At 41.9% G+C, this 13,680-nt stretch overlaps 1 protein-coding gene across 1 annotated transcript; it reads right to left on the bottom strand.

Annotated features, from left to right (window-relative positions):
* Positions 1-4,646: 4,646 nt before the first annotated feature.
* NHLRC1 (NHL repeat containing E3 ubiquitin protein ligase 1) lies at positions 4,647-6,988 on the bottom strand. The gene has a single exon (XM_011362850.2). It carries the CDS (start codon positions 6,927-6,929, stop codon positions 5,742-5,744), a length of 1,188 nt encoding a protein of 395 aa, XP_011361152.1. The 5' UTR covers positions 6,930-6,988; the 3' UTR covers positions 4,647-5,741.
* Between the last annotated feature and the right edge of the window lie 6,692 nt (positions 6,989-13,680).

Genomic DNA, 13,680 nt, shown 5'->3' with positions numbered 1-13,680 from the left:
TTAATGAAAGCATTTGGTTTAAGGGAAATATTAGAACCCTCCTAAGGCCTAGTCACAGTGCTTGCTGTCATCATGGAAATAGGCCCCTCTCCATAGCACCTCAAAGAAAGCACCGTGTCAGAGCGTGTGGCTCTCAGAAGTTGACAGGGTCAGTCTACATTATAAGCAGGAGCTCTGAAACCTGAGGAGGGTGATAATGTTTCTTCCCAAAGAACATTACCTAGTGCTGAGACAAACTGATGTGAAGGATAGATATGGTGGAGATATCACTACGAAGGGGTGGCTGACCTTAGTTTGTTCTCTAGAGCAGTGAGACTCAACCCTGGCTGCACATAGAGTGACGTGGGGGAGATTTAAAAAAAAAAAACCACCTGCTCTCTCTCATCCCAAAACACAACAGGTTGGTTATGTAATCTTGGACATCACTCCATCTCTGTCAGTCTCAGCCTCTTCACCTGTAAAGTCACCTTAATAAAACCTGCCCTATCCCATTGTGAGGATAAAATAAATGAACAACTTTGTGAAACAATTTTCAATTATTACGAAAATGTTAGTTCTTTAGTTAGGCTGCCTTGCAACCAAAGTCTTCTTTTTGTAACAAATAACGAGGATAGGTGCTGCTACAATACACTTGATGATCATGAAATGGAATGAAGTTATCTGGCCCCTATGCAGACAGAGCCTCATGACTTTGGACTCATTAGGGCTTACTTATGCGATGACTAAAGAGACCGGTCTCATGGTTATGGTCTAACTGGTCAATTTGGAAATACCGCGGTATTCTCTTGGGCCAGTGTGCACACAAACCTGAATGCTGTTTGGAAAGAAGCAGTAAGACATTTCAGTAAACTCAGTGAAACAGTAAAAGTTGACTTAAAGAAAGTTTGAGTGAAAGGTCTATTTGTAAAGCATGTAAGAACTTTGCAAGTAAAAAATGTAGTGCCAGCAAAGTGTATGTGTGTTTATGTTGTGGGTGTGTGTGTGTGTGTGTGTGTGTGTGTGTGTGTGTGTGTGTGTCCAACCTTTGACCTTCAGATCCTTTCCCACTAGAGGGGTCAGTGTGAAATATGGAAAAGTCTCGTTTCTCCTCCTCATTCTACCTTTAACTTCCTGTGTGACCTAAAGCCATCCTTTTACAATTATGCAGGCCTCAGTTGTCATTTGAGTACATGGTTATGAAAAATTTATTTCCTTCTAGGTCTGAAATTCCTTGGATTGAAACAGTTTCATATAATCATTCTTCATGGTCTGATAAAGGAGGTGACTCCTGAAAACTCAGGTAACTCTAATACCTCCAAGTCCCATGTGCTTAGGGAACTGGAAACATGGTACCTGAGAACATAAAGTTTTTCACTCAGTCTCAACTCAGGCTACCACAAAGTCACCATAATGCTTTTATATTTTCTATGAATCACTCAGCAAATGCACCACAAATTTTCATTCTAGACCAGCTTCCCCCAACTATCCAGTTTACTACCTCACTTCCCTATTATCAGTGAAAAGAATAAATAGTCCAGAAAAATTCCTTGGAAAAAACATATTAATTCGACAAGTATTTTTGAACATCTATAATGTGTCAGGCAGTGTTTGAGGCACTAGGGACACAGCTGTGAACAATACAGACATCTTTGCCTTCATGAAGTATGCATTCTAGTTGTTAGAGGCTGACAAAAAGTATGCTTTTTAGGTTCTTCTTCGGACTTTTAAACATACTTCAGCTTATCACGATTCTTTAAAAAACTTTGGCAGCCCCAAAGTTGAACAAAACTTTTATCTAAGTGTTCTAACATGGAACTTGGCCTTCTAGATTGTTATGAAATTGTATTTTTAACCTTTATATTTACCTTTGTCAAGGTAGGAGGATGAAATATATTTTAACGGTTTGTTGGCTTGATTTATAACTCAAATATTTAGACCTGTGGTATGTGGTCTCTACTTGGACTCTGGTCCCAGGCCCCATGAGTATGAGAGTGTTGCTTCCCTCAGAATTAGTTTCTTACTCATGGTATTAAGATCCATAGATTCAAGTTTAATTTTCTCCAAAAAAATCAAGAACGGTATAACTTTTGTTAGGTACCTTCTGTTGCAAAAAACAAACTTTCACAAGTTAGCTCCTCTGAGTGCACTTTTTCCTCTCCTTGTTACCTGGATTCCTCATGGTGGTATCTTTCCTCTGCCCCCATAGCTTCTTCTCATTCATGGCTTTGGTTTGCTCATGGATGCGCTGTGCCTGAGTATACTTTCAGTTTCCCCCATGCTGCCATCTGCCTGATTCACTCCATATTTCTCAATTCAAAATTTCAGGGACAAGAATCTACAGTCATGTGCCACATAATGATGTTTCAGTCAATGAGGGACCACATACATGACAGTGGGCCCATAAGACTGAAATAGATCTGAAAAATTCCTATCACCTAGTGAGATCATCACCATGGTAATGTGTAGTGCAACACATTCCTCACGTTTGTGGTTATGCTGGTGTAAACAAACCTACTGTACTGCAGGTCATTTACAAGCATAGCACACACCATTATAGTAGGAGGCTATACCATGTAGGTTTGTGTAAGTACACTCTATGATGTTTGTACATTCATAAAATCGCCTAATGACACATTTCTCAGAACATGTCCCTGTCTTTAAGTGGCACATGACTGTAACTGGATCTCCTTGCCCCTTATGAGAAAGCTTTTTCACCTCAATTTATAGGCCAGTCTTGGTCTAATTAATACGTTTGGTAGGACATTGATGGGTGAACTGTTCTGTTAGGTGCACACTCCTATCTAATCAGCTATTGCTGTATTGGGGGGGGGGGTGGTCAGGTAGTAGAAAATATCAGATATTGCTGTATGGGGGGGGTCGTGTAGTAGAATAAAAAGCCTGAGGGCAGGCTTATCAGCAAGACCTCTGACAGGGGCAGTTTTCCTTAGAAGTAGCTGTGGCCACAGCAAACACCATGATTCTTCAGTATGGTAGTTGTCGTGAGTGTTGGATACCTCCTTGTTATATTTTCTACATAATCTTGAAGAAAACAGTTCATCCCCTTATTAACCATGATACACTGCCATAGCGTATCCCTTTTAGGAGCACTAAACGCCAATATACCTATCTTCTTTCTGTGGCAGATGTAATGATGATAAAATCAGCTATCATCAGTGGCTCTTCTTCATCTTTCTGAGGTGCATGGGATATACTGCTTCTTCCTCAAAAGGTGCATAATTCACCACACCTAATGAGGGGCCAAGAAAGGTCTAGGTAAGGTGCTAACAAAATGCTAATGGTTTGATGTATCCAGAGTGAGACTTGCTAGAGGGGAGATTATGAATCTGGACCAAGATCCTTAAAAAATGTCAAGAAAAAAGACTGAAAAAACCAGAAGGCACGACAAGGTTGAAAACAGGAGATAATCCAAAGATCAGGGATTGAGCAAAACTGGAACCAATGGAAGGTGATGCAAGTGCCGAGAGGGGAGAGCCGGTGTCTGAGTTTGCTTTTGTAGATTCAACAGGTGGTGCATGGTGGGTAGTGCTGGCCTAAGGGAACGTGATTACGGGGGACCTTTAGGAAGAGCTTGTTTCTTCTCCTTCTCCATTTGCTTCTAGTCACATTCTTTTGTCTCCGGTCTCTGGAGAATCATTCTAACTTTCCTCTATCACCTTGGAACCTTTTACTATCAGCTGCATTATTTCTTCCTGCCTATCTCAGACTCTCCAATTCCTCTAGCAAGCTGGAGTTCAGGGTGACGTGTCTTAAGTCTGATAATCTACCAAGGAGAAGTAGTAATCATTTGTCATCACCTCTCTGATTCGTTCCCACATCATCTCAGGGACTCACAACCCATTCTTCTGGTGGGGTAACCCATGGAGAACAAGCAATACCTTGTTTACACACCTCTACACTTGCTGCATGTTCCACATCTTTCCTCCAAGTGCTGCCTGAAAAAGAGATACACACAGCTCTATAGCCAAAGATGATGCCACTGATAATTCCAAATAGGAGAAAGTCCCTTGAATTGGCTCAAGTGACCCTAAAGCCATTAAAATGTCAGTATGCCTAGGGACAACTTTTTAAAGATCAACCCACAATGGCTCTACTTGCAAATGACTAAGTCTGAACTGATATCTCCACCTGAGAGAACTTTTTTTATATACAATGCAGACTACCTGTGAAGTCGCCGACCTAAGGTGATTTCTATGGGTAGGGTGAGCATGGAGGAAGGGGATTGTCCCCAGAATCCCAGTTTGGAATGCACTGATAAATGGTAGCCCAGGGTGCCCGAAATCTTACTATTAGTGCTATATGACAAGAGCATCGAAGCAAAATGGGTTTTTGTGGACTGGCGTGGAAACCAAGCTCTCTCTTTTAGCTCCAAAGGACAAACATATATTGCACTCATAACTTTGGGGCTGTCTCTAGTGTGTACATTATAGCTATTAAAACTCTTGGTATAATAGCACACCATTGTTGATAAAGCATCAGTTATTACCTGAAGCAAACTTTCATCTTTCAAAACCAATATTTTCTCCCTGAGAAAAAACTGCTGATGCTTCTAAGGTACCGGTTATTTGGTTCTATTCCAACAGCCCTAAACTCTGAGATGTTTACACTAGCTAAACACACACAACTTATAAAGAACTGGCCACTTCACCTGAAATTTCCATTTGTTTAATCAATTGCAACATTAAGCAGGTGTTATTTCAGTCAAGGCTATACAGTTCAACTCAAGAAGTATTTCAGGGTTTACCAGTGGCCTAAATGTGGACTTAGGATCAAGGGAAGTATGAACTGAGTACATAGTGTTTGCAGCACTAGGGACAAATTTAAATTTCACAGAGGAAAAACCCTATCACAAAAGTGTTTCAGGTTACCCCTGATTATAAAAAGGCCAGCAAAATCATTTTTACCATGAACCAATTGTGGTGGCTTATCTCTGTATTAGCATAAACACGTAACAGGAATATTATCTAGACCTCTAACACTGGTATAAATGTTGTGTGTTCTGCAGTAGTTTACAGCTTACACAAACACAGGCCTTTCTCAACCAATCAAGTACTATTTCCTGAGTGTTTACATCGGAGGAAATACAGGTACTAGAAGACACATTTACCTTCTGAATAAGCAGTTCAATTGTTTTTCTTATTCAAGTAACTCGGGATCCACATTAACTCCATCCAATGTGCCATCAGAGAAGATGCCAGTTGAACTAAATTGATGTCCACCACAAACCCTTTTTCTCTTAAACTTTCTATAAAGTCTTCTTTATCTGTGCACCCAGCTAAAATAAATGGCTACTTATAAATAGTGTACACATAGCAACAATATACATTCACATATATTTCCCCCTGCATCTATTATCTTATTGAAGAGCAAGGAGTTTGGAGTCAGAATTGAGTTCCAGTGTGATTGTTATAGTAAGTGTGACCTTCGGTAAGTCACTTCAGCTCTCGGTCTCAATTTTCTCATCTCTAAAATGGGATTAACAATAGAAGTTATCTCTTTAGGTAGTTCTTAAGGATGAAATAAACTAATATTTGCAATTTCTTAGCACAAGGAATACATATTCAATAACCGGTAGATTTCATTTTTATTCTCTAATAATTCTCTAATAACTACCTCAGCCTTTGAAAGTATGCCAGGCAGTTATAATAATCCCTATTGGATAGATGAGATTAAGTAATTTATCCAGGGTTAAACTATTCATTAGTGGCAGTTCCGGGGCTTCTGATTCCAAGACCCAGGACCCATCACCCCCAGTCAACCTTGTAGACTTTTATGGAATGGGCTGCACTGTCCAGCACAAGAAGAGAATTCTCCTTGGTGAAGGTCAATGCCACAGGATGGGAAAGACCATGAGTGATGATGGGCTTCAGTACTGGAAACTCCTCAGGTTTCCCTAAGCATAGGACAGCTTGACTAGAAGTATCGGCGACAATCACATTCCCCTGGTGATCGAAGGTCACAGCAGAAGCAGTTATTTCGGAGGGGAAGAAGAGGCTCAGCCCAAAGGAATCCACCTGGCCGATTAGCTGCATGCTTGCGCTGAACACCTTCACCGTGGTGCTGCAGGCCCCGGTCCCCAGGGCCAGGGGGCGCTCTAGGACCGCGATGGCTCCGGTGAGCCAAGACACCGCCACCCCTCGGGGATTGCACAGATGAGCCTGCAACCTTTCTGTTCTTCGGAGGACCCCTTCCAGAAAGTCCACTTCCAGAAGGTGCAGGGACCCTGCCTCCATATCAGTTACTACGACCCCATTCTGAGGAGTGGTCTCCACACCCCAAGGCAAGGAGAACTGGCCTCCAATGACAAGCTTGATCTGGCCAAAAAAATCAAACACTTTGATGGAGCGGTCGCCAGCGTCGGTGACAACCACATGGCAGTCGTTGGTGACGGTGACATCAAGTGGGTACCTAATGTCCTGGGCTGCTTCCCCCTTCTCTCCAAACTGATGAGCGCATCCTCCCCCGGAATCAAAGATCTTGACCCGCCTCTTGCCGTCATGCACCACCACTACCCGTCCCGTCTTGGGACACAGCGCCAGCCCAGTGGGGTTAACCAGGGTTCCCCAGCCTCCGAAGGCGTGGTGACAAGTGAGGGCCCCGGGGCCGCAGGGGGCGGCGCGGTGAGCTGCCGGGGCCGGGCGAAGTGCGGAGCCCAGAAGCTCCAGGAGGTGCAGCACTGGCAGGCAGTCGCTGGTGTCGCAGCCCCGGCAGGCTCTCCGGCAGAAGGGGCACTCGAGGGCCAGCGTTCGTGGGTGCGCCAGGGCGGCCACGCAGGCCAGGCAGACCACATGGCCGCAGGGCAGGTTGCGCGGGCGCCGCTGCTGGCGGTGGCCGAACCTCTCAAAGCACACCTTGCACTCGAGCAAGCTGGTTTCCGCCTCACGCACGAGCTCCCGAAGCTCCAGCCCGCTGCCTGAGGCCTCAGCACTCATCACGCCGCCCCGGACTCTTCCAGCGCTGCAAGCCAGCGGGGCTGGACACCGCCCCCGCGTTCCCCTGGGTCACGGTCACGGGGCGGGGCGCTTGTCCTGACGTCGAATGCGGCGGCCAGCTTTGCCGCAACCTGCTGCCCCCTGGTGGGATCGAGCGGCACTGCTTCCTGAGGGCTTGTTAGCGGGAATTTACTCAAGCCGTGTATCCACAGCGCATGGTCTGACGTGTAATCTTCACAACAGTCATGAATTGATTATCTCCACATAGCACAGGAGGAAAACACACCTATTGAGGAAAAGCGGGTTGCTCCCTATTACTCAGCCTGTAAGTGGCAAAGCAAAAACTAGAACAATCCAGTCTTCCAACACTGGTGCCCTGCAGTTTCCAATCCTCAGCCCCCAGTGCTGGGTGCCAAGGCTGGCCAGTCGTAAACCATGGTCTCATAGCTCATGATGCTTATTATCTAACTGGGAAAACACAGACACATGAGAGAAATTAAATTTCAAAGGTGTGAGGCAGGTGCGTGTACTCCTTCTGTGTCTTCTATCATACTCGTAGTTAAAGTAGATGCTTAAAGAATACCTGTAAAATGAATTCATGTATGAATGAAGGAATGTTATAGCATAATACAAGAAACCTACTAGGTGAACGAGTGTCAGACGGGAGAACCATGGCTGGGAATGTCTTCCAGAGGAATTAATATGAAATAAGAAAGCCGTTAATCATAATTGCTTTAGAACTTCATGCCTGCCTTCAATTAAGTGGTTTACATAGACTATTTTATTTAAACCTCTTGACAATCCCATAAGAGTACGTTATTTTCTTCATTTCTTTTCTACAAGAATTCTTATGAAGTTAAGCATCTTGCCCAGGGTCACGTGGCTAGAAAGTGGCTGGACTGGGATTTGAAGCCAAGCAGTTTGACCACAGAACCCATGCTCTTAACTATTCCAGTGGTTTTCCACCTTGGTTGCCTGTGGCAAATACCTGGGACTCATCCCTAGGTTTAATTGGTCCAGGTGTGGTCTGGGCAGCTGGAATTATGATGTGTAGACAGTTTTGACAGCCGCTAACAGCTGCACTAGGATAATCTCTTCAAATAGCACCAGGTTAAATTCTTCTGAATTTAATTTAATTCAATCAAGATCAAAAGCACAAAGAATCTACCCTATATTCAAAAATCTTCAAACGAAATAGCAAAATGTCTCTCAGGAATCCATTGTGATACCATAATCTCTCATTTTCAGGAGCCCTTCCTATCCCTCTCCTCCCAAAAGCTTACATGAACATCGTCTTTATAAAGCCACATATCAGATCACTTTTCTTCATTTAGAAATCATTACCATGATTGGTCACCTTCTTATTTGCTAGACTTCTGAGAAAACAGAGGATTTTTATCCTATTAAAACCTTTGAAGGGAGCTTTAATATAAGACAAGAAAGAACATTTTCTTAACATGTGTTACATAATTCAAAGATTATCTGTGTACTGGGACTTAATAAACAACTTAATATTATAATTTCAGACTATAATGCACTTCCGTTCCAAATAAATAGACAACTAAAGTCAAATCGAATAGGCATCACTCTCTGAAATAATCTTTACATCAAGAAATACATTCAGGACACCAAAACTGGAATATTTTTAGAGCTAGTGTTGTCTAATAGAAATGGAATCAGAGCCACATATAAAATATTAAATTTTCTAGTAACCATGTTTTTAAAAATAAAAACTAGTGGTTATTTTAATATTTTATTTAACCCCAAATATCCAAAATATTATCATTTTGACATGAAATCACTATAAAAATTATTAACAAGATATTTCACACATTTTTCTTTTTAGTACTAATTAAAATCCACTTTGTATTTTACACTCACAGCACATTTCAATTCAGTCTAGCCCCATATCAAGTGCTCAGTAACCCCATGTGCCTGGTGGCTACGGCATGAAATATTGCCTTCTCGAGATGCTTTCCAGATTTCATTGATCCTTGACTTGCTTCTAAATTGTCTCTGCTCTAACATTGTTTTACAACGTATCCAAAGACCCCCTGTCCCCCGGAGGGACGAGCTGGAAAGGCTAGCTTCCTTGCTCTGCTCCCTGATAATCCTACTATCTTCTCGATCCTTTGCTGCCCCTGCAGGGCAATCTGTAGTACCGCACCAAGAGGCTGAAGGTGTTTTGCGAGGTGAACTGGAAAAATCTGCAATAGACCAGACTATTTAATAATGTTCATAGAAATCGCTCTACCATTTGATAGGTAGACAGCACAGTGGTTCTGGAAAGTGTTGTGCCACATGCACAGACATCCCGATATCAAGACTCTTACGTTAAATTTAAAGTATGAAAATGTTCTGTGGCATTTTATTGAGTTAAGGTTTTCTCAAGTTCACAAAGCTTCAAAACGAAAAACATGTAGGTTTGAGTCTTTCGCAGTTGAAGGTCCCCACATTCTAGCTCGGCATCCTTAGCAGTCATTTTCTTCACTATTTGCTGCCTCTCCATGGAATTAAGCATGGATTCTGTTGCAGTGTTCCTGTCCACCCAATCCAACCCAGTCACTCCCTCCCTTTGCACTTGTCTTTTTTCTACTTTACCATGTGGAAGGAGTCCAATTTTTCTTTTTATTCAATCTTAAAATTGCTCTTTATCTTCATTCCCTTTCTTTTGCTCCTGTCTCTGGAGAGATAAACTAAATTCCAGGAGAGCAGAAACCAGGTCTGCCTTTGCTGCAGGCTGTATCCCAGTGTCTAGCACAGGCCTGATACACAGTAGACACCCAAGGATTGTTTTTAAATAGATGAATGAATGAATACTTAAAAGGATACTACCTGCAGGTAGTAAACCCATATGTTATACTTTTTCTTTGATGATTCTCTAGGACTTGTAAGAAGCATGTGTGGATGAGAAAAATGGGCTCTGTGGAAAGTAACTTTATAGGGCGATCTGATCATAAATTCCTAACGGGGCACGTCATGATGGGTAGTTACACCCCAGACCTATATAATTTATGTAGTGAAAGGTTTTTAAGCCAGCCCTGTCCATTATTCTTGTATATCTAGGTTAACACACCTTTGACATACCTGAAGTGATGATACCCCTCAAAGGGTGTATTACCCCTCAAGAGAGCACATGATCTTGTTAATTATTCTGTAATACAATCCCCACCTTGTTTTTTTCCATTTCCATGTAATCTTCCTTACATTCGCTCCTTTATTTCAAATGCATTAAAGAGGCTGCAAACCTATTGTTTCCATAGAGCATTTGAGATCTTGCCCAGCATGTCTTTAGTTTGACTCAAAAATTCTCATAAAAATTCTCTACAGGTTTTCTTGTGTCAACACATTGTCAGGAAAGTAGCATTCACCCACAAAATGTGCTAAGTATTTTGCTCATCTCTAGAGTCAATGCTGATAGGTTTCTCAGATACTTTATAGAGTATAATCCTAATCACATAACACACCCACACATTGATTAATAAAAGAAATGCCCTAAATCTAACTCTAACATTTTGAGTTTTCTATCACGAATCTTTCTGTGGCCATCTCCATGGATTTCCTCTGTGCTTCCCTCTAATAATCCTCAGAGGGTCCTGGAATGGCCTGCCCATCCCTTCCTGCTTCTACCTAGAATGAGCTCTGAGGGTTATAGAGGCAAAGGGCTTGAAGAACAGAACCTGTGGTTAGTGGCTGCACCTACGTGTAAAGCACCATATGGCAGAGGATAGAAAATGGAGACCTAGCTCAGGGTGGTTACAGCAGAGAAGAGGGAGCGCAGGGGTACAGGCTAAGGAATCTGGGGAGGGCGTCGGTTCTTAGGCAGGTGGGCTCCCAGTTTTGCAAATGTGGCAAACTATGCCACATATATTCAGTTTAGAAGGCATCCCAGAACAAAAGTCCAATGACACAGTTATCTCCCAGACTATATCAGACAATGACAGAAGGGAAGATGAGCAAGTCCCATACAATGGAACCAGCTCTACCAAGGAGAAGAGGCATAACTTTTTAAAAGAGAAGGAAAAAAGACAGCAGGTGCTTTAGCATGGGTTAATGAGCCCACGGCGTAAAAACCTGCTAACTTTGACAAACTGAACCCCTCCAGGATTGGTCAATTTTAAGTTTCAAGCCAGTATCAGGACACCTCCTCAACAGGCGAATCTCTGTCACCTGTGTGGTTCCTTGGACGCTGACCTGGGCTTTGGTGATGTCCCCAGCTTTGCCTTCCCCCAGGGCATCTTGTCTTCTCAGCAACCTCTCTAACCCCCTATCTAATTTTGTAACCTACATCCATGTGCTTAGCTTCTTAAGGGTGAGGCATTTTGTGGGGAGGAGAATAGTGGTTCAGGCTTGACCGTTTTGAGCACCTACAGAAAAATGAGCTGGAGTGTATGGTTAGAAATGGGAACCCAGTGATTTTAATGTTTAAGTTTGAAAAATGTGTTTCTCAGGGTGCCATCCTTGGGCTTTTTCTCTTCGCTTCCCACCTGCTCTTCCTGAGCCATGTCATCCTCACCTATTGATGGATTAAGTGGCCACTTACAAGCTGACAGTTGCTTGCGTATCCCCCTCATGCAGCCTTACCACACTGTAATGTTCAACGTTCAGTCTCTGCCACCAGAGTCTTAGATTCCTCAGAACAGGACTGTCTTCAATCATCAGTGAATCCTCATCTCCTAGCACTTTCAAGAGCACTACTTACATTTGCTGAATGACTCTAATAACAGGGAAAGATTAAATAATTACGGTACTGCAATATGACAGAACATTTTGCAGGTATAAAATCTTGTTTTTTAAAAATCTTTGATATGAGAAAGGGCTGATGGAATACTAGAAAAGATAGTAGAGAGACAAGACTGTATCCATAATATGATCTTAACTTTGCAAAAACATACATGTAGACGAGCAGACAAAAAAGATAAGAAAACTTATCACCAGTTTAGCCTCAATTACTTCTGGTGTTAGGATTTGGCTGCTTTTGTTCTTTTTCAGAATTTCCTATATCTTCCAAATTTTCAGTGAGAAAGTAATATTTTATTATGTAAATAAAATAAATGTTAATATCTTATGGTATATTTGATTCTTAAATACATCCCTTAATTATTCTCCATCTGCTATTGAGAGGTAACACCAATATTGAAGCAAATTTCTACTAATACCCAATGGTTAGAGATCACAGATTTTCAGACGTTTTCAGTTCACACATTAAAACTACACATAACAAATATTCATCACAAATCAGCAGAGTGACTTAGTGTGTGTGTGTGTGTGTGTGTGTGTGTGTGTGTGTGTGTGTGTGTGTGTGTAAAGGAATTCTATCCTATCCCCATCGATTTAACCACTTCAGTGAATCTGTTTTATAAGAATAAAGCATATCAGATTAAAAATGATGTCAAACCAGAGTTCAATTAAAGACAACTTTGATTTTTAAAAGTGGTCAGCAGAAATTAAAAAAAAAATCTTTAAAGACCATGTGCCATATATATATATCTGCATAAACTCACATCTACATCACACCCCTTATTAAAATAAAACAATGACAGGTATGTACTACAGTTATGAATGGTAAATATTATTTGTACTAATTTTTCTGTGGGGGAGGTTTATATTTGTCAATTCATTCTTCTGCCGAGGATTCCCCTTTCATCTGATAGTTTGTCTCACAAGTACATCTTTCAGACCAGTTTTTGTGGTCCTCATACAATTATCCCTTTAGAGAACCAAATCTCCAGATTATTAGTAGGTGCTAAAGCTTTGGTTGTATTCCTTTGCAGTTTTCTTTCCACATTTACCCACACAATCATATACCTTTCTTGTTTCATCCTGTCTGCCCCTGAAAACATTACAAGTGCACCACATGCTAGTACATTTATGCCTGCTGTTTAGGCAGGGCAAGGCATTTCATAAATCACAGAAGCTCAGGTAATCTATTACTTAAATTACAATACTAAAGGTATTTTGGGGAAGTTCTGAAAATCAATTGCTCTAAAATAATTTATATGTAGTATATCTTTCATCTTGAGACTTTTTAAAAGGTCAGTATTCTCCCAATGAGGTCACATAATATCTAAAAGATCAACTACATACAGATATCTCATTTATTTTAAAGTTCTTTGGATGTAAGTTACAGAAATTAACTCTAGCCAGAGAGGGAGAACGGAGTCTTTTATTACAAGGACCCTGGGTGTTCTCCTGTCCAGTCCAGTACAGCTGGGCTTCAGGATGAAAATGGAAACCCAGAATACCTGGGGCTCTCTCCAGACCTCCTCTCTGCTTCTCTTTCTACAGACAGCGATCTCTCTTTCCCTCAGATCTTTATAGTAGGATGTGGCTGCCTCGCTGCTCCTGGGTTCACTGTTTGATTCATCCATTTTAAGCAGCTAAGGTGCTTTTCCTGACTAGATTCTAAAAATCTCTGAAGAGAATCAGACTGGCCCAGCTCAGGTCAGGTGTCCCTTCTTAGACCATTCAAATGGTGACAAAGGTGGAATCAGGTAGTCATGGCTTCTAGAAGCCTGCACTATGGAGTGGGGGCCGGTCTCAGAGAAGTAAGAACCACTGTGAGCTGGAAGACATGCTAAATTAATAGCCTTATATTAGAACAAGACCAGCGCCAGAAAGCACCTAGGGCAGCAGCTCCTAAGCGAAGGCAGAAGAGGCAGGGAGGTCAACAACTATGAACTCTAAGGAAGTTTTCACAGTGTTCTGCTTATGACGTACTTCTAAGCTATATGTCTATAGCTTTTGTCAA

This window comes from Pteropus vampyrus, unplaced genomic scaffold, assembly GCF_000151845.1.
Source record: "Pteropus vampyrus isolate Shadow unplaced genomic scaffold, Pvam_2.0 Scaffold80, whole genome shotgun sequence".
Taxonomy (NCBI): Eukaryota; Metazoa; Chordata; class Mammalia; order Chiroptera; family Pteropodidae; genus Pteropus; species Pteropus vampyrus.
This window is presented reverse-complemented; position numbering and strand designations above follow the sequence as displayed.